Source organism: Anomaloglossus baeobatrachus, chromosome 10 (genome assembly GCF_048569485.1).
Source record: "Anomaloglossus baeobatrachus isolate aAnoBae1 chromosome 10, aAnoBae1.hap1, whole genome shotgun sequence".
NCBI lineage: Eukaryota > Metazoa > Chordata > Amphibia > Anura > Aromobatidae > Anomaloglossus > Anomaloglossus baeobatrachus.
The window spans coordinates 58,529,840-58,548,647 of NC_134362.1; the positions used below are offsets into that span (position 1 = coordinate 58,529,840).

The window sequence follows — 18,808 nt, forward strand, 5'->3', positions numbered from 1 at the left end:
TTTTTGTGTCTTGACCCCAAACTATTGTTTGATTCCTCTCTGCCCACTCCCAGTTGCGACCACTTGGCTTTTGATCTCAGACTGTTACCTGACCACGTCTCAGTTTATTCCCTGAATCCATTATGTGCCTTCCCGGAATTCTGACCCTCGGATCGTGACCTGCCTTCACATCTGTGTAGTCCCTGTGTCCATATGTGTCCTACTGTTACCAGACCACGACTTTGATGGCTATTCTACTGCTTGTACTATCCGTAAGTAGTGACTAGCATCACAGAAAGCTCACCTCTCATGTCACTGGCAGATACAGATAGAAAAACAGTATATGGGCCCTTTTCAGTCCAATACAGTCATATGAAAAAGTTTGGCACCCCTATTAATGTCAACCTTTTTTCTTTATAACAATTTGGGTTTTTGCAACAGCTATTTCAGTTTCATATATCTAATAACTGATGGACTGAGTAATATTTCTGGATTGAAATGAGGTTTATTGTACTAAAAAAAATGTGCAATCCGCATTTAAACAAAATTTGACCAGTGCAAAAGTATGGGCACCTCAACATAAAAGTGACATTAATATTTTGTAGATCCTCCTTTTGCAAAAATAACAGCCTCTAGTCGCTTCTGTAGCTTTTAATGAGTTCCTGGATCCTGGATAAAGGTATATTTGACCATTCCTGTTTACAAAACAATTCCAGTTCAGTTAAGTTTGATGGTCGCTGAGCATGGACAGCCCACTTCAAATCATCCCACAGATTTTCAATGATATTCAGGTCTGGGGACTGGGATGGCCATTCCAGAACATTGTAATTGTTCCTCTGCATGAATACCTGAGCTGATTTGGAGCGGTGTTTTGGATCATTCTCTTGCTGAAATATCCATCCCCTGTGTAACTTCAACTTCGTCACTGATTCTTGCACATTATTGTCAAGAATCTGCTGATACTGAGTTGAATCCATGCGACCCTCAACTTTAACAAGATTCCCGGTGACGGAATTGGCCACACAGGCCCAAAGCATGATGGAACCTCCAAAAAATTTTACTGTGGGTAGCAAGTGCTTTTCTTGGAATGCCGTGGTTTTTTTTGCCTCTATGCATAACGCCTTTTTGTATGACCAAACAACTCAATCTTTGTTTCATCAGTCCACAGGACCTTCTTCCAAAATGTAACTGGCTTGTCCAAATGTGCTTATGCATACCTCAGGCGACTCTGTTTGTGGCGTGCTTGCAGAAACGGCTTCTTTTGCATCACTCTCCCATACAGCTTCTCCTTGTGCAACATGCGCTGTATTGTTGACCAATGCACATTGACACCATCTGCAGCAAGATGATGCTGCAGGTCTTTGGAGGTGGTCTGTGGATTTTCCTTGACTGTTCTCACCATTCTTCTTCTCTGCCTTTCTGATATTTTTCTTGGCCTGCCACGTCTGGGCTTAACAAGAACTGTACCTGTGCTCTTCCATTTCCTTACTATGTTCCTCACAGTGGAAAGTGACAGTTTAAATCTCAGGGACAACTTTTTGTATCCTTCCCCTGAACAACTATGTTGAATAATCTTTGTTTTCAGATCATTTGAGAGTTGTTTTGAGGAGAGTCTAATAGGAGAACAACTTGCAAGTGGCCACCTTAAATACCTTTTCTCATGATTGGATACATCATACACCTGCCTATGAAGTTCAAAGCTCAATGAGGTTACAAAACCAATTTAGTGATTTAGTAAGTCAGTAAAAAGTAGTTAGGAGTGTTCAAATCAAGAAATTGATAAGGGTGCCCATACTTTTGCACCGGTCAAATTTTGTTTAAATGCGGATTGCACATTTTCTGTTAGCACAATAAACCTCATCTCAATCCAGAAATATTACTCAGTCCATCAGTTATTAGATATATGAAACTGAAATAGCTGTTGCAAAAACCCAAATTGTTATAAAGAAAAAAGGTGAACATTAATAGGGGTGCCCAAACTTTTTCATATGACTGTAGCACATAAAAATGCACAATTGTACCTGCTTTGGAGGTAGAAATGGGCCTTCCTACCTCTTGGGCCTTTAAGCGGCCACACAGGTTGCACCAATAATATGTCCACCCTTGTCTCATATGCCTGTCTGCAATTTGGCATAGTAAAGAAGGAACAGTGGAGGACATACCCCACTTGCACAAATCACCCATTTTTTTCCTTCTCTATAAAGCAATATACCGTATAGTATGATGCTTATAAAACAAATGTCTGTTCTTTTAAAGACATTTTCTTGCGTGATAAAAACTGACAACTCAAGTAATGAGGAAAATAGAAGAAAATAAGATAGTCAAGCACGAAATTTGCTCCCCACTCCACCGGTACTATTCCAATGGTCTCCAGCAGACCAGACATGATGACATCCGGCCACCCTTCTCCTGGTAATCTGTAGCCACAGCACTCAAGTGTCTGATGACATCGGGACCATCAGATCCGCAGTGCTGGGGAGGGGAGCGGAATCTCAGATTGAGTACCGTATATCTTTTATCCCCATGGTAAGTCAGAAAAACTCTTAGATCAAGGTCACATTTTCTTCGTTGATTCATTGGTTAGCTTGTAAATCCACCCAAATTTTATACAGACACAGTTTTACGCCTTTTTGTAATCACTTCTGTTCCATATGGGGTGCTATCCCATGCAACAAAACTCTTCCTAAAAGCACTGAGAACAGTTCTTTTATGAGGCAAAATGGTACATTATACATCATAGGATAGATAGGAAAATGTCTGACATGTTTCTCACAGGAGAAGCGGATTCTCTAAGCTACAACTGATTTGGTGCTGGGTGGGCCAAAGTTGCCGTTTAGCCCTACAGAATGCAATTTTTTATTCTGTGCTTATTCTGCTTTGTTTTATTCATAGCTGCGGGGATTAGAAGGAGTATTTGCTTGGCACTTCTCATGAACTAAAAAAGGAATGAATTCTATATATAAGGTATTTATATTAATCAGTAATATAAGAAATGTCTTCACATTCAAGAAGGCAATTAGCCTAAAAACTATGTCTAATCAGCATCTTGATATGCCCCACCTGTGAGGTGGTGTCACGCATGTGACTAGTAGGGTTTACCTAGTACCTGGTAAACACACAGAAGATGTTACAAGACACAGGGAACACAGGGGTTATGATAATACGGAGGTCCCTGCCACTAGGGAGAGGGATGAGAGGACATCGCCTAAACTCATCTCAAGATGACTCCAGAGCTCCCTAGTAACCTGTTGCCGAGCTGGATACCTTAGGCCCTCATCTGCCCCTACACTTACCCTGGCTAGTGAACAGGCCGACGAGATCACTACACTCGCCACTACAATACAGAAACACTAGGGTACGAATACAAGCAGGGGAAATAAACATGCAAAGGAAAAACACTCCAGGCGGCTTCAGTGAGCAAACACCACAGCTACACACAACACAACAGACTTCTTCCAGAGCAGGCTCTTTCCAATGAGGACCACATAGAAATGAGGATTCAGTTTCTATCACAGGCATCAAGTGATCAGATCACGACTTAAATATTGAAGGGGAGTGAGATCAAAGAGCCGCACCTGAGATTGGAAGCTACAGCCAGCAACCAGACAGGAAAGGGTGCTTAACCCTTATAGCACGTCAAGCAAGGAGATGTTATCAAATAACAGCAGTGAACCTGCCAGGGGCAAGGCGACCTTCTGATACCAGATTTACCCGGGGTCTCCCCCGAACAGGATACACTTATGACAGGTGGATGGATTATCTTGGCAAAGGAGAAGCGCTCACTAACACAGAAATACACACATTTGGGAACAATATTTGAGAGAAAAAGGCCTTTTGTGTACATGGAAAAAGTGTTAGATCTTCAAGTTCAGCTCATGAAAAAATGGGAGCAAAAAACAAAGGTGTTATGTTTATATTTTTGTTCAGAGTCTTTGTGCATATAGCTCCTTTAATGACTAGTCTATTCATGAGAAATCGGTAGTTGAAATGACATGCAAATGAGGCTGAGGAGCTATTTGTAGATCTGAAGCCTCTGTCACTCCAGCTCTATTCTTCTCAAAGTGCTGCCTTCTCCTGATTGGCTGACATCATCTATACTGTGTGACTTCAGACAAAGGAGTCGTCAGCCAAGGAAAGAAGAGATGCCACTGGACGGTGGAAAAAAGCTGGAGTGACAGAAGCTTCAGATCTATCAGAATTACTCAGTCTCATTACATATCAATTCTCAGTAACGAAGGAACAGAACGGCCATGTAAAGGTAGTGCTGAACTTGTATTTGTAAGAGATACATGTACATATAAATAATTTAGGGTGTGTTATATATATAGTGCTGGCCAAAAGTATTGGCACCCCTGCAATTCTGTCAGATAATACACAGTTTCTTCCTGAAAATGATGGCAATCACAAATTCTTTGGTATTATTATCTTCATTTAATTTGTCTTCAATGAAAAAAAAAAAAATAATTTGTCATAAAGGCAAATTGGATATAATTCCACACTAAACATAAAAAAGGGGGTGGACAAAAGTATTGGCACTGTTTGAAAAATCATGTGATGCTTCTCTAATTTGTGTAATTAACAGCACCTGTAACTTACCTGTGGCACCTAACAGGTGCTGGCAATAACTAAATCACACTTGCAGCCAGTTGACATGGATTAAAGTTGACTCAACCTCTGTCCTGTGTCCTTGTGTGTACCACATTGAGCATGGAGAAAAGAAAGAAGACCAAAGAACTGTCTGAGGACTTGAGAATCCAAATTATGAGGAAGCATGAGCAATCTCAAGGCTACAAGTCCATCTCCAAAGACCTGAAAGTTCCTGTGTCTACGGTGCGCAGTGTCATCAAGAAGTTTAAAGCCCATGGCACTGTGGCTAACCTCCCTAGATGTGGAAGGAAAAGAAAAATTGACGAGAGATTTCCACGCAAGATTGTGCGGATGGTGGATAAAGAACCTTGACTTAAATCCAAACAAGTTCAAGCTGCCCTGCAGTCCGAGGGTACAACAGTGTCAACCCGTACTATCCGTCGTCGTCTTAATAAAAAGGGACTGTATGGTAGGATACCCAGGAAGACCCCACTTCATACCCCGAGACATAAAAAAGCCAGGCTGGAGTTTGCCAAAACTTACCTGAGAAAGCTTAAAACGTTTTGGAAGAATGTTCTCTGGTCAGATGAGACAAAAGTAGAGCTTTTTGGGAAAAGCCATCAACATAGAGTTTACAGGAAAATAAAAGAAGCATTCAAAGAAAAGAACACGGTCCCTACAGTCAAACATGGCGGAGGTTCCCTGATATTTTGGGGTTGCTTTGCTGCCTCTGGCACTGGACTGCTTGACCGTGTGAATGGCATTATGAAGTCTGAAGAGTACCAACAAATTTTGCAGCATAATGTAGGGCCCAGTGTGAGAAAGCTGGGTCTTCCTCAGAGGTCATGGGTCTTCCAGCAGAACAATGACCCAAAACACACTTCAAAAAGCACTAGAAAATGGTTTGATAGAAAGCACTGGGGACTACTAAAGTGTCCAGCAATGAGTCCAGACCTGAATCCCATAGAACACCTGTGGGGAGATCTTAAAATGGCAGTTTGGAGATGGCGGATCCTATTCAGCCTGATACTGACAGGGTGAGGTGCTGAGGTCCATTCTGCATTGACAGGAGGACCATCTGACTACCATTTACAGTTCTCTGAGGGATCCTTTGGCAGGACACTGAAAACTTAAAGGTGACCTGGATTATGTGCATTGTCATGAGATGGTAACATCCCCTGATGAACCCCGAACAAAGTGGGGGAAACGCGTCAGGAATCTTCTGTGAGGTGTTCTCCAGCAAGATAAGTGTACCCTACTGGGATTTAATTCTTACAGGTCCACTTTAATGCAGTTGGTCATCTGCAATGGGTAACGGATTTTTGACAGCTACCTGTGTACTCCCTCTCACCCATTAGAGTGCATCTGAGGGGAGCATTTTTTACAACTACTCTGTATGGGGATTTCCCCTATGACCAACTAATATATTTAATACTAATTAGCATATTGACTATGCACCTAGTGTGATTGAATAATCCTGACTTCAGCACTAACCACACTTTCTGGGCTTTAGGTCAATTATTGACACACAGGCAGTTCTAGGCCCTACTAGGGATAGCCGACGAGGAGCGGGGGCGCCCGAAACATTATGGTGTTTACCTCCGCGGCCAGAAAGGTGAAGGACTAGGGATCTATGACCTGGCCATTTTTTAACATCTTAGTTGATATTACGATTTCTATCAAAAAGAACCTAACTGGGCTATCCTTAATCTCCCTAGTCTGATATCCCCTTAGAGTATATCTAGCTCTGCACGACTGGATGTGTGTTCACTGACCGATATAGCTACATACAATGAGATATAGCTTGAACTTATAATTTTAATGTTTATAAATAAAAATTGTTTTTAGAGTAATCAGTTTTCGGTCTATTGGCAGTTTGGAAAAGGCACCCTTCACATCTCAGGGACCTGGAGCAGTTTAACAAAGAAGAATGGTCTAAAATTCCAGCAGAGCATTGTAAGAAACTCATTGATGGTTACCGGAAGCGGTTGTTTGCAGTTATTTTGGCTAAAGGTTGTGCAACCAAGTATTAGGCTAAGGGTGCCAATACTTTTGTCTGGCCCATTTTTGGAGTTTTGTGTGAAATGATCAATGATTAGATTTTTGTTTCATTCTCTTTTGTGTATTTTCATTGCAAGCAAAATAAATGAAGATAATAATACCACAGAAGTTGTGATTGCAATCATTTTCAAGAAGAAACTGAGTATTCTCTGACAGAATTGCAGGGGTGCCAATACTTTTGGCCAGCACTGTATGTATATATATATATATATATATATATATATATATATTTCTAGATACGTTTTAGTGGCCATAAACATATTTTGCTTATTAAAAAACACACCTCTTCTTTTTCAGGCATAAGATGGCATGGTGGAAAATTACCATCTAAACCATAAACTTTTAACCCGTATCCAGAATGTGCAGTGCATTTGGTAATCTACAATTCATTTTTTAAAACATGATGATAACAAAAACCACCAGTATTTGTTTTTATAGAGATAATTCTGTAGCATGCCTAGAGCAGTTAAAGGGGTATTCTCAAGTTATTAAATTGCTTTCATTAGACATCATAAAATAAGCAAGTTTGCATTTGACTTGCTTTTTCTATCTGCTGTCATTCTCCTGCAACGATAGCTTTAATCTTTCATAGTCCACAGCTGGTTTCAATGGTACTAGTCCACCAGTCCTGCCCAGACTCTGGCTGAGATTACATACATTCTCGCCACCTCTCTTCAACCCATTGATGTCTGTACAACAGTTATCTGATCACCTCCATGCCCCTCCCTCTCAGCTCTTGACAAGATGCTCTTATAAGGCTATGTGTCCACGGGAGAATGTAGCTGCAGATTTTTCTGCATCAAAATCCGCGGCTTTCCTGCAAAATCCGCACCTTTTCAAAGGTGCAGATTTGCCGCGGATTTACCGCGGAATTGCCGCGGATTTGATGCGGATTTTGGTGCGGATTTTTTTTTTTCCCAATTTTAAAGCCAAAATCCGGATGAAAATCCGCAACAATAATTGACATGTTGCAGATTTTTCCGGATCAAAATCCGCACGAAATCCGCCGCGGAAAAATCCGCAGCATGGGCACAGCATTTCCAAAATGCCATAGAAATGGCTGGGAAGTGCCGCTGCTGCAGATTTTCGGGAAATCCGCGGCTTTTCCGCGAGAAATCCGCGGCAAAATCCGCGCATTTTCCGCAGCGTGGGCACATAGCCTAAAACATCAATGAAATACAGCAATCTCCAGGAAGAATGGAGATAAAGAAATCCTTAATTACACCATATATAAAAAAACAAAACAAAAAGACCCCGGCCAGGCTGGCAGTTATTTAACACACATGGAGCAATATAGGACATTTTTCTTCATTCTTGCTGGAGATTTTTGATGGGCAGACCTAGACTGCAAAAGTTGTAATCCTCGCAAGTTCAAAAGTACCCGAGCGTCTGGCCCAGAGTTCTCAGGTAACTCTGAGTAATTCGGGCAGTAAGGAAAAATAAAGAAAATAAGAATAAAGCAGTTGTGCTATACTTACTGGTCTCTGGCACGGCTGTAACTGCTTCTGGGGCTGCCCATTCAACTTCCAGTGCCATTCATTTACCTTCATACATATTCACTTCTTCCCCCGCCCCCTGATGGCTAAATGTGTTACAGCAGAACTTGTGCTGAGGTTTATAGTTAATATTACAGCTCTGCTATTCACCAGAGCTTTCACTCAAGGAGGGAAACCCGCCTTTCCAGAAACCAGGAAGGAAAAGCAAGTCTGCTACTGAAGAGACAACTTGAGAATAACCCTTTAATGAGAAGGATATGCTATTATTCACAGGGGCCTATACAATTTCTAAATATTAAAGGGTTTGTCTAGGACTGACATATTGACCAGCTTATGTTAAATATCATGTAATGAAGTTGACAAATTGAGCCGATATGGGCACCAATATTCTTAAAAACCTCACTTTAAATGTTTATCCCCTGGAACTGGGGAATGGGCAACACTAATGTCTTAATTGCTGCCCCTGCCCCTAATGTGCCCAACATATGTTATAAAGTGATGGCTACAGAGGGAATTTCAGATATAGCTATTATTGATATGGAAAATGTAAAAAAATATTAAAACAAAATATTTAACCTTATCACTTGATATAAATTCAAGGTTATTGTCTGATGACCACTTCCCTGGTGACATCCACAGAAGTTGTTTCTTTCCAAAAGACCACTACTAGAGAGCTCCGCCAATGCACAGATTTTCGGTTCACCCATCTTTTTCGTACATCAGCCTTCACTGTGAGAGGACCACTACTGTAGAAGACCATCTCTTAGGCCTGAAACACACTTCCGTTAAAAACACGCACGTGCCGCGAGACACATATTTACCCTGCGTGTTGCGTGTGGTAAGTACGTGTCTCGGGTACGTGCGGTCCACGTGTGTTCTCCGTGTGCTATCCGCGATAGCACACGTAGAACCGGTAATTTGCATACTCACGCGGTCCGCGCTGCTGTCCGTGGTGCTGATCTTCCGTCTCCAGCCCTCCCGACTCCCCGCTGCTGCCGGCCGCAGTGAAGTGAATATTAAATGAGCATAATGAGCGGCGGTCGGCAGCAAGTTGCAGCAGCGGCAGAGACCGGAGGGCAGGAAAAGGTGAGTAAATGTTTTTTTTTTTTTTTTCATTGACACATGTGTTTTCTCCGGCACGTGTCACATGGGACCGCATCCACACTACATCCGTGTGGTACGGGTGCGGGCAATGTGACACCCGTGCTGCTGGAGAAAACGTGGACATGTCACCGTGTAGAAAAACGCACACACGTACAAACGCACACGGACACACGTTCCGTGCGGTTTGACGTGTGTGTGCCTGCTACCACAGGGTAGCATTGGTGTACGTTTATCCGTGCCGCCGGTACGTGCAAACACGGACCAAACACGTGCCAGCGGCACGGATGTGTGTCGGAGGCCTTAATAAGATTTGGGTAGTTGTCTCAAAAAGGTTCCCCAGTATGGTATACGCTTTATTTAATGCATTGTTTTTTTTTGTCTCCTAGAGAATATGAGCTTCCGACATGTAGCTCTCCAGATTCAGCTGCCAATTTCAGATACTTTGAAGTACTGTCTTCTGGCACTTGCTATAGCTTTGTTTCTGGCTGCTCTCATAATTTTAGCATGTAAAATGCGCCAGTATTACTCATATAAAGCTGCATCAGTTGTTAAAGGTGAGTAGGATATTCATATCAGGAAAAAAAGTTACAAATGCTGGTAAAATTTCAAATAAAAAAGATCTGAAAAATGAAATTATACATATGGAAAAATTCTGGGTTGCACTCCTAGAAAAAGTGCTTGAGAGACAAAAGCCGGTTCACGGGACATTTATAGAGTATACTATGGGTCCCGGTACAAAACTTCCATCTGGACCCAAACTTGCCCATTGTTCAGATGTATAGACCCTAGCAGCGTCCTTGATTCTATAAAGACATATGTGTTTGCCCAATTTAATAATGTCCCATACAAAAAGCCCTTCCAGTAATAATATTCCCCATCATAGGCCACTTCCTATTATAATGTCCCCAATACTGGGTCCTGTCTGTAATCATGTCCCTCATTACGGAACACTTCCTGTAATAATGTCACCCATCATAGACCCCTTCCTTTAATTATGTCCCCCATCATGGGCCCCCTTCTGTAAGAAATCTCCATTCGTTCTGGATACCGTCCTGTAATAATATGCCTCATCCTATTATTATGTGCTGTTTCTGTAATAATGTCCCTCATCCTGGACACTTCCTTTAATAATATCTCCTATGCTATCCTCCTCCTATAATAATGTTCTCCATCCAGAGCCTCTGACTGGTATAATCGCCTCCATCCTAAGCCTTGTCCTGTAATAATGTCCCACATCCTGGGCCCCTTCTTGTGATAATATCCTTCCTCTTGGGCCCATTCCTGATATAATGTCCCCCATTTGGACCCATTTTATAATAATGCACCCCATCCTGGACCCATTCTGGTAATAATTTCCCACATCCTGGGCCTATTCCTATGATATTGTCCCCCATCCTGGGTCCTTCCTATAATCATGTCCTTCATCATGTAATAATGTCCCCCATCATAGGTCCCCTTCTGTAAGAAATGTCCAGTATCTTAGTCACCTTAATAATAATTTGCCCCATCCTGTAATAATGTCCCCTTTTTATAATAATGCCCTCCATCCTGGGCTCTTCCTGCTATATTGCACTGGGCCTCTTCCTTTAATAGTTCCTCCATCCTGGGCCCCTTCTTGGTATAATGTCCCCCATACTGGGCCCCTTCCAGTAATAATGTCCTGTGTTCTGGGCCCCTTCCTTGTATAATGTTCCCCATCTTAGACCACTTTTTGTAATAATGTCTTCCATCTTGAGCATCTTCCTTGTATAATGTCCCCAATTTTATGTCGCTTCATGTAATAATGTCGCCCATCCTAAGCCCCTTCCAGTAATAATATCCCCCACCCTGGGACAATTTCTGTAATAATTTCCTACAATCTGGGTCCCTTACAGTGATAATATCCTCCATATTGACCCCTTCCTGGTATAATATCTCCGATCATGCTCCCCTTTCAGTAATAGCGTCCCACATCCTCGGCCCCTTCCTTGTATAATGTCCCAGCATCATTGGCACCTTCATGTAGTAACTTTCCCCATCTTGTAATTATGGGGCCTCTTCCTGGTATAATGTGCCTAATCCTGGGCCCCTTTTCCAGTAATAAAGTCTTATATTGTTGGCCCCTTCCTGGGCGTGTTGGGACCTTAAGTCATTTGGTTTGTTAAAATATGAATGGGTAAAATGTTGCTCATAATACCAGTCAATAAGCCAAAGTCTTTGTATTACTGATATTTTTTTGCTCTGTTTACTCTTGCAGGCGACAAGAAGTTAATCAGTGGTGCTAATGTTGAAAAGAAAACAGAAGGAAACATTCTTGTAAAAAGTTTATCTCCCAGCTTTCTAGAGGTTGCACGAAAGGAACAAGACTCAAAGGCAAGTTTACTTGTATTTAAGCTAAATACATACACACCCCTGAACAATGATTTAAACTAAAGGACCTTATTTACCAAAACTGAGGTGCAACTTCTTCTGTCCTGCTTTTCTCTGCAGTTCTTCTGCAGGTGAAATTTTACCAGCTTAAAATTTAAAAGGGTAGGCATTGCGAACGATTCATAGAATTTTGTTTATTCTGGATGGAACAACACCTTTACTATTTTGGGGCATAGGATTTTCATGGAGCAGGGTTCCCATGTTGGAACGCCTTTCTGAGTGATAAGTGGACAGTCTCTTGACCCAAATGCAATAGCCTCATAGGACACAGCTGATCCATATGTGTGAATGGAATGTGTTAATGAGTCGGAGACTCTGCCCACACCTGTTTTATATGGATTGACATTCATTTGAATGAGCACCAAGGGTTTGAGAAATTTAACATGCGGGCTTAAAGGGAACCCTTCAATATTGGTTCAATATGCACCAGAACCACGAGCAGTTCTGGGTGCATATTGCTAATCCCTGATAAAGAGATCTTTAGAAAAAGTATTTCTAAAGTTCTTTTATCAAATGCTAATGAGGCCAGCGACTAGTCGCAAGGGAGTTACTTTCCTTGGCTAGTCAGCCCCCTTAGCTTGTAAGCACGTCCCTGTGGGCTTGCTAACATGCTAATGAATGCTCAGTGTCAGAGGCATGGTCGATCTCACCACTCACTGTTACAACCTCCCATGATGCTGGATTTCGGCTCAGTGCACATGATCAGAAGTCCCAGACTTCCAGTCATGCACACTATGAAGCCGGGTGTACGCGTCCCAGCTTCAAACTGGTGTAGTGCACATGACCGGAAGTCCGGGGACGTTCTGATCATGCACACTGAGCCGAAAACCAGCGGTGGCAGCAGAGGTGAGAGCGACCATGCCTCTGACACTGCACATTCATTTGCATGTTAGCACACCCCTTTGGGCGTGCTAACATGCTAAGGGGGGCAACTAGCCAAGGGAACTAACACCCTTGTTACTACTCCCTGGCCTCAATAGCATACCATAAAGGATCTTTAGAAATACCTTTTCTAAAGATCTCTTTATCTATGCTAGTGTATACAGGGACAGTTAGGCAGGGATTAGCAATATACACCCAGAACTGCTCGTGGCTCTGGGTGCATATTGCATCTGACAGGTTCCCTTTAATTTTTAGATGGTATTGACATCCCTTTGCATTCTGGTTGGGCATTGCTTTACCATCAATGGCAAACGCTTTCTAAACTAAGAATCTATTCACATTTTTACTAGTCCAGTAGAATTTCCATTATAGGTAGACCCTAGCTGAATAGTTACGCCTCATTCACAGATTCACGTTACGGTCTGAGTATTGACTATGATGCACTATCTGGCTGATGGTCTACTGTCCAAAACTTCACAGCCTCATATATTTCTATGAAGTCGTTGAGTTTGGGTCGAGAGACCTGTGGTGGTTCCCTAAATCACAGATGTGGTAATGCCACAGAAGTGCTTCTAGCTGAGGTCCAACCATGGATTAAATGTCTTAATCCACTTGAAACAGGAGGAAAATTAAGTTCACCATGCCTGATGATCCTATGAAGCCAGAAGGAGATGTTGCTGGTGGGCACTTGAGAACAGCTGGTAGAGCGCCGTGACTTGTAGAACAGGATAATTTTCACCACTTAGATCCAGTGAAGTAAAATTAGATTTATGACACTCTAAGAAGACATTGAGGTGAAGAAGGGGGAATTAAAAAACTTCCGAATTTCTGGTGCAATAGGTACCCTTAATCATAGTATCTGATACTAAGATTAAGGTTGCCTAGTGCACCAGAAACACATCAGTTTCTTAATGCCTCCTTCTTTACCTTGATGTTTTCATAGATTGAAATAAAACTAATTTTACTTCCCCAGATGGAAGTGCTGAGAATTTTCCTCTTCTTAAGCCCCCTGACCTTTTACAATAGAACTTCCGAGAGCAACTCTTAACACTCTTCTAGTTGACCTCCAGTTCTTCACCTACTTGGAACAGTTCTTCATTCCTACTTGGAACATATTGTTTATTACATAGTAGTATCCAGACATATTAAACCATGCAATATGTATCTCAAAGCCATCTTCCAACCCTTTTCATAACTAAAATCAACCTTTAGTTATCTAGCAATATACTGTCATGAATCTCTCATGGCTCTGCTCGTGCACAGTCACTGTATGTGTTTGTTTTCGTTTTTTCAGTTTCCTCCGGGACTAAGGTCATTTGGGAGGAGCTTATTCTGTGCAGCCTTGTTCTGGGCCCACATTGTTTTTTATTGGGGTTGTTTCTCTCTGAACGCTGCTGTCGCAGGCGGCGAGGCGCTGCTCGACTTAACGCTGACGCTCGGGTCCGGCGCTGCTGCTGCTGCTCGGTGGCTCGAGCCGGGGACTCGAGCAGCGCTCCTCGCCCGTGAGTGAAAGGGGTGGTTTGGTTTGGGGATTTAGTCCGTGACGGCACCCACGGGTTGTGGTAAAGATGGGCACCAACGCTGCTGGTGACGGAGATCCCGGGAGCGATGGCGGGGAGCAGCTGGGATGTTGTTTTCCCCCTCCGTGGGTAGGGGTTGGTGGTCCCGGGGCCCGGTGAGGTGACAGGGAGGCAGGGTTGGTGAGGTGCAGGGTCGCAGGGACAGCGCAGCGCGGTGCTGGATGGCACTGGTGTACTCACTCAGCAACAGATGCACGCAAAGTCTCTGGTAAACCAAACGGCTGGATGGACGGGTCCCGCAGCCGGCTGCTGTAGCTTCTTCCCGGATGGTTGGTGGTGGCTGCCTTTCCCTGCACCTTTGGTATGTTCGGTCCCGATGGATTCCCACCGGTAACCCGCTCCCCAGCGTGTATATGTGCCGGAGGAGCCCTTTTGCCCGCAGGCTCTGGCCCTTGGAACTCTAGCTGTGGCGGTAGCTGTATTTCCTTCTACTGGTCGGACGGTTGCCTTCAATCGGGTCTTGGCTGTTAGGAAACCCCTGGGGTTCCGGTCACTGACGGATTTGACCTCTAATGGCGACTCCAAGCCTGGTCGTTGTCTGTAGGGCCCTGCCTGTGTGTGCTGGCTTCACTTCGCTCCCCGGTTCGGTACCGGTGGGCCACCGCCCGTCCCCGGTCCTACGGTTCCGCGTTGATCTGCCTCTCCTGCAGATGGCCACCACCGTCTGCCAACCTTGCTCTAAGTGCCCGGGCCACACACCCGGACATGGTCAGTTTACTCCTCTCTCCTTCACTTCCCTAACTGAACACTCTCCTTTTCCCGCCTCCAAGACTGTGAACTCCTCAGTGGGTGGGGCCAACCGCCTGGCTCCACCCCACCTGGTGTGGCCATCAGCCCCTGGAGGGAGGCAACAAGGATTTTGTGTCTGGCTGATGTGCCTGTCTCAGGGTGGGGGTGTGTGTTGTAGTACCTGTGACGACCTGGCTAGTCCAGGGCGCCACACTGCCAGTAATAGTTCCTGCTTTGTAGTGTGCACTTCCTGGTTCCCGTGAGTTTCTGATCTTGTCCCGCTTCCAAGTACTCCCTCCTCTGACCTCCGTTTCATCCACTCTTATGTTACTTCCTCTGTCTCCGTATCCGCTCTTCACTTGTAATCCCCTGTCTGCTCCCTCCTCCATATTAACTTGTCTGCTCGGCTTCTGACCTCGATGTGAACTCTGACTTCGGCTCTTCTTCCTTCTGGCTCTTGACGTGACCTTCTGGCTTTCCAACCCTTTGCTCTCACCTGACTCTGGCTTTGCTTGCTCCTCTGTATAGGCGTGACTTCCCAGCACCGACCTTAGGCTTACTGACCACTCTCTTGCTTCCCTACATTGGTGCTAGTGACCTCTAGTGGTCTTGCGCTAGACTGCACTCAGGAGCACTCCATCCTCCCTGAGTTTGTGTGCTCCCTAGCGGTAGCATCACATATACACAATATTCCCCAAACACATTGGCACTCATGATCACTCGCTCAGAACATTCTCCAATAAACCTTTTCAGCAGTAGACAAACCCTTTAAGTATAGATAAGCAAATTGAAATGCAGGACACTGGTCCAGTAGCCATTCGAGTAGTCCGTGGCTGCTGGATGGGAGCCCAGTGAACTGCCTCTTACCTGTCGGCATCACATCTTCTCTTTTGATTTTAGTCCTGGTGCAATATTATTGTTTTGGCATTATACAGGCATGACTACAAATAAAAAAAGGAGCCTGGCATGCCGGCAAGTAGGAGACAGCTTGCAGCACTCCTGTCCGGCAGCCATGGAATACTGATATGGCCACTGGACGAAGGTCCTGTGAATTAAATTTCTCATCTTTTCTTTTTTTGATAATGTTAAATTTAATCAAGGCTGAAGAATTTGTTTTATTTGTCACAACCATATCTCAAAAAAAGTAATATAGATTCCGATAGCATTGACAAATAGTATACGTCGGTTCACAGCTGCGGAGGAGAGGGCGGGAGCTATGGAGGAGAAAGAGGGATAAATCTCCCCATCTCCTCCATTGTCAGCTGATGCGATGTTCGCACTGCGCTCGGATGTCATCCGAGTGCAGTCCGATGTTTCACTCGCACCCATAGACTTGTGTGAGCGTACCTTTAGATTTAAATCTGATTGAATCATGAATTGTAATTCCCTGTTCATTTTCTAGATCCAACTCATGCAGAAGGAGATGGAGAAACTGGAAGTACACTTAACCCCTTCACCTCCTAGCACAGAAAGCCTTGATGATGTGGGCAGTGACTCTGAACGCCCTCAGGGGCCCAGAGGAAAGCTTAAGTTTAACCTTCATTATAATAAAAAGAAATCAAACCTAACACTCAGCGTCATTGACGCCACAGATCTTCCAGAATACAGCAGAGATCCATTTGTAAGGATTCGAGTCTTCTCCAAATCTGATGAACCACAATCTGAAGTCCAGTCTGTCATCCATGACCGTGAAACCAAAGTGGTTAAAAACAGTAGAAATCCGGTATTTGATGAAGATTTCTCATTTTTTCTAAAGGATTACCCGTTATCAAACATAAGTATAAAACTTGAGGTATAGTATCTAAAAAATATTTCTTTAGCTAAATTACAAAAAAAGCATACTAAAATGTTTAATTGAATAGTTTGCAGAATTAAGGTTATGTCTCATTAGGGCTTAGGATTGCCCCCTGCTTATGGCACCTTCTAATAAAGAAGAGTGGCTCTCCTGTTGGCCCAGCCTATCCCTCTTTTGCATAGTGTGCCATTCACCTGATGAAGGGGACAAACCGTTACAGAAACACGTTGTGCCCATGTGCTTTGCTTTTATTTAAGCATGTTTTTACTGACTCCTACTGATCTCATATTAGCCTCCCTGGTTTGCGGTGTCCATAACCAAACCACTCTTCTATATTCTCCTCCATTGACCTGAACTGCCTACATGTAATGCAGCTTTTCTCCATTTATGGATGGTGCTAGAACTTAAGGGAGCTGGACCATCAGCTATTTTCCGAAGGAGCCATTTCTAGAGAACAGGTTGTCATAATCTGTAAACTCCTAAAGTACTTGGATGTTATTTGATTACAATTCATTTTTATTTAAAGAGAATCTGTCACCAGATTTTTGCTACCTGATCTGAGAGTAGCATTATGTAGGAGCAGAGATCCTAATTCCAGTGATATATCACTTACTAGACTGCTGTCACGGTTGTGGGTGCTGCTCTCCGGGGCTGATGGTGAAGTTCGCAGTCGGATGGTGTTGTTCTCCACAGGCGGAGTGGGATTACCCCGGGGAGGATGATGGAGGATGGACGGGGATGGTGGTAGTCCAGGTTGGCGCTGCAGCGCTGGGCGACGTTGCCGGCAAATGAGAGGCAGAGGCAGGGGCTGCGGTTCCAAGTCCTTTACTCACAAGTAGTTCAGGCGCCCCCCCCAGAGTACCAATCTCTGCCACGATGGGCTCCTGCCGATCCCAGATAGTCGGCGGTCACCACCGCTGCCTGCGGAAGTCTTTCTAATGAAGTGTCCCTCGGTTGCTATCCGGAACCCGGACCGAGCCTCCAGCTCCAAGCCACGGGTCCCACGAAGAGAGAGGAACACTAAACTCCAGTTGTCTGTGCTAGATGTTATCCCAAGCTGTTCCCGGGAAAGTCTGCTCTGGTGTGATGGTTCCAGCTACTCCTACCCCAAGTGGTGCCCGTCCCCATTGGTTGTCCTAGCGATAAATGTGGTTTTGTTTCCTTTAGTACCTAAATGGTTAATGTCAGTTTTTCTGCTGACAGCTTCTCCAGCAGTCTCTAGCCGAGTGCTTCAGCTGAAATGACTTTGTAGCCATGCCTATCAGATTTAAATAGAGGTGTTACCCAGCAATTCCTGCTGTTGATAGAAATCCATTTGTATACTGGCTCCCTTGGTGGAAGGAGCTGTGTTCAACCGTTCCAGAAGCCGAACCGTATCCTTTTGAGTTGCGGTATTTCCTCTGTTTGTTTTTCTTCCCTTGTGTTTCCTGTTGTAGTGGCAAGTCTAGTGTACTCATCGGCCTACTCACTAGACAGGGTGAGTTTAGGGCCAGCTGAGGGCCCAAGGTATTTTGCTTGCCGACAGGTTGAAAGAACCAGTATAGGGACGCTAGGGAGCTCAGGAGTCAGCTTGACGTGAGTTCAGGAGGTACCCCTTCACAACTCACCCTAGCGGCAGACACCTCCGCTGTATTGTGTTCCCCCCTGTTTGTTTGTGGCGTTTTGGTGTTTTTTTTGTTGTGCGTCAGACTCCTTTTGGGCTCATAGCGTGACAACTGCTCGCTACAGTTTTGATGACAAGCTCCTTTATCTGCTGCAGATCGACCAGTTCTCTGGATGCTGAGCTCTGTATAAGCTGTGTAATGGTTTTGTCTGACCATGTAGAAACAGGGTCAGTACATACAGTGCGACAGCTCCTGGCCAGAGGAGGAAGCAAAAGTGAGTATATGACCAGGACAGCATGGGGGTCACAGCTTCTCCTTTCTGTGAGGTAAAACATTTCACTGACGGTTTTCAAACAGGAGGTGAAATGTTTACCTCACAAAAAAAATCAGCTGCAGTCCCTTGCTGTCCTGTCTGCATACTTTTTTTGCTTTCCTCCCTGGCCAGGAGCTGTGGTATCTCCAGACCATGTTCCTGCACAGTCAGACATAACTATTATATTATCTACATCACATCCTCTGGATCGTTTACATCACCATAAAACTCATACTTATTGGCTGCCATACAAGTATAAGCTTAGTTCA

At 44.1% G+C, this 18,808-nt stretch overlaps 1 protein-coding gene across 3 annotated transcripts in view; it reads left to right on the forward strand.

The window, feature by feature from the left end:
* LOC142254941 (synaptotagmin-2-like) overlaps positions 1–18,808 on the forward strand; it is a 106,898-nt gene that overhangs the window by 74,450 nt on the left and 13,640 nt on the right. For 2 of the 3 annotated variants that reach the window (XM_075326310.1, XM_075326311.1), the window contains exons 3-7: positions 2,872–2,943; positions 6,925–7,001; positions 9,614–9,781; positions 11,464–11,579; positions 16,230–16,619. In XM_075326310.1, coding sequence (XP_075182425.1) covers positions 6,986–7,001; positions 9,614–9,781; positions 11,464–11,579; positions 16,230–16,619 — 690 coding nt within the window. In that variant the 5' untranslated portion in view covers positions 2,872–2,943; positions 6,925–6,985. The remainder of the gene's footprint in view (positions 1–2,871; positions 2,944–6,924; positions 7,002–9,613; positions 9,782–11,463; positions 11,580–16,229; positions 16,620–18,808) is intronic. The other variant, XM_075326313.1, reaches the window with a different exon arrangement.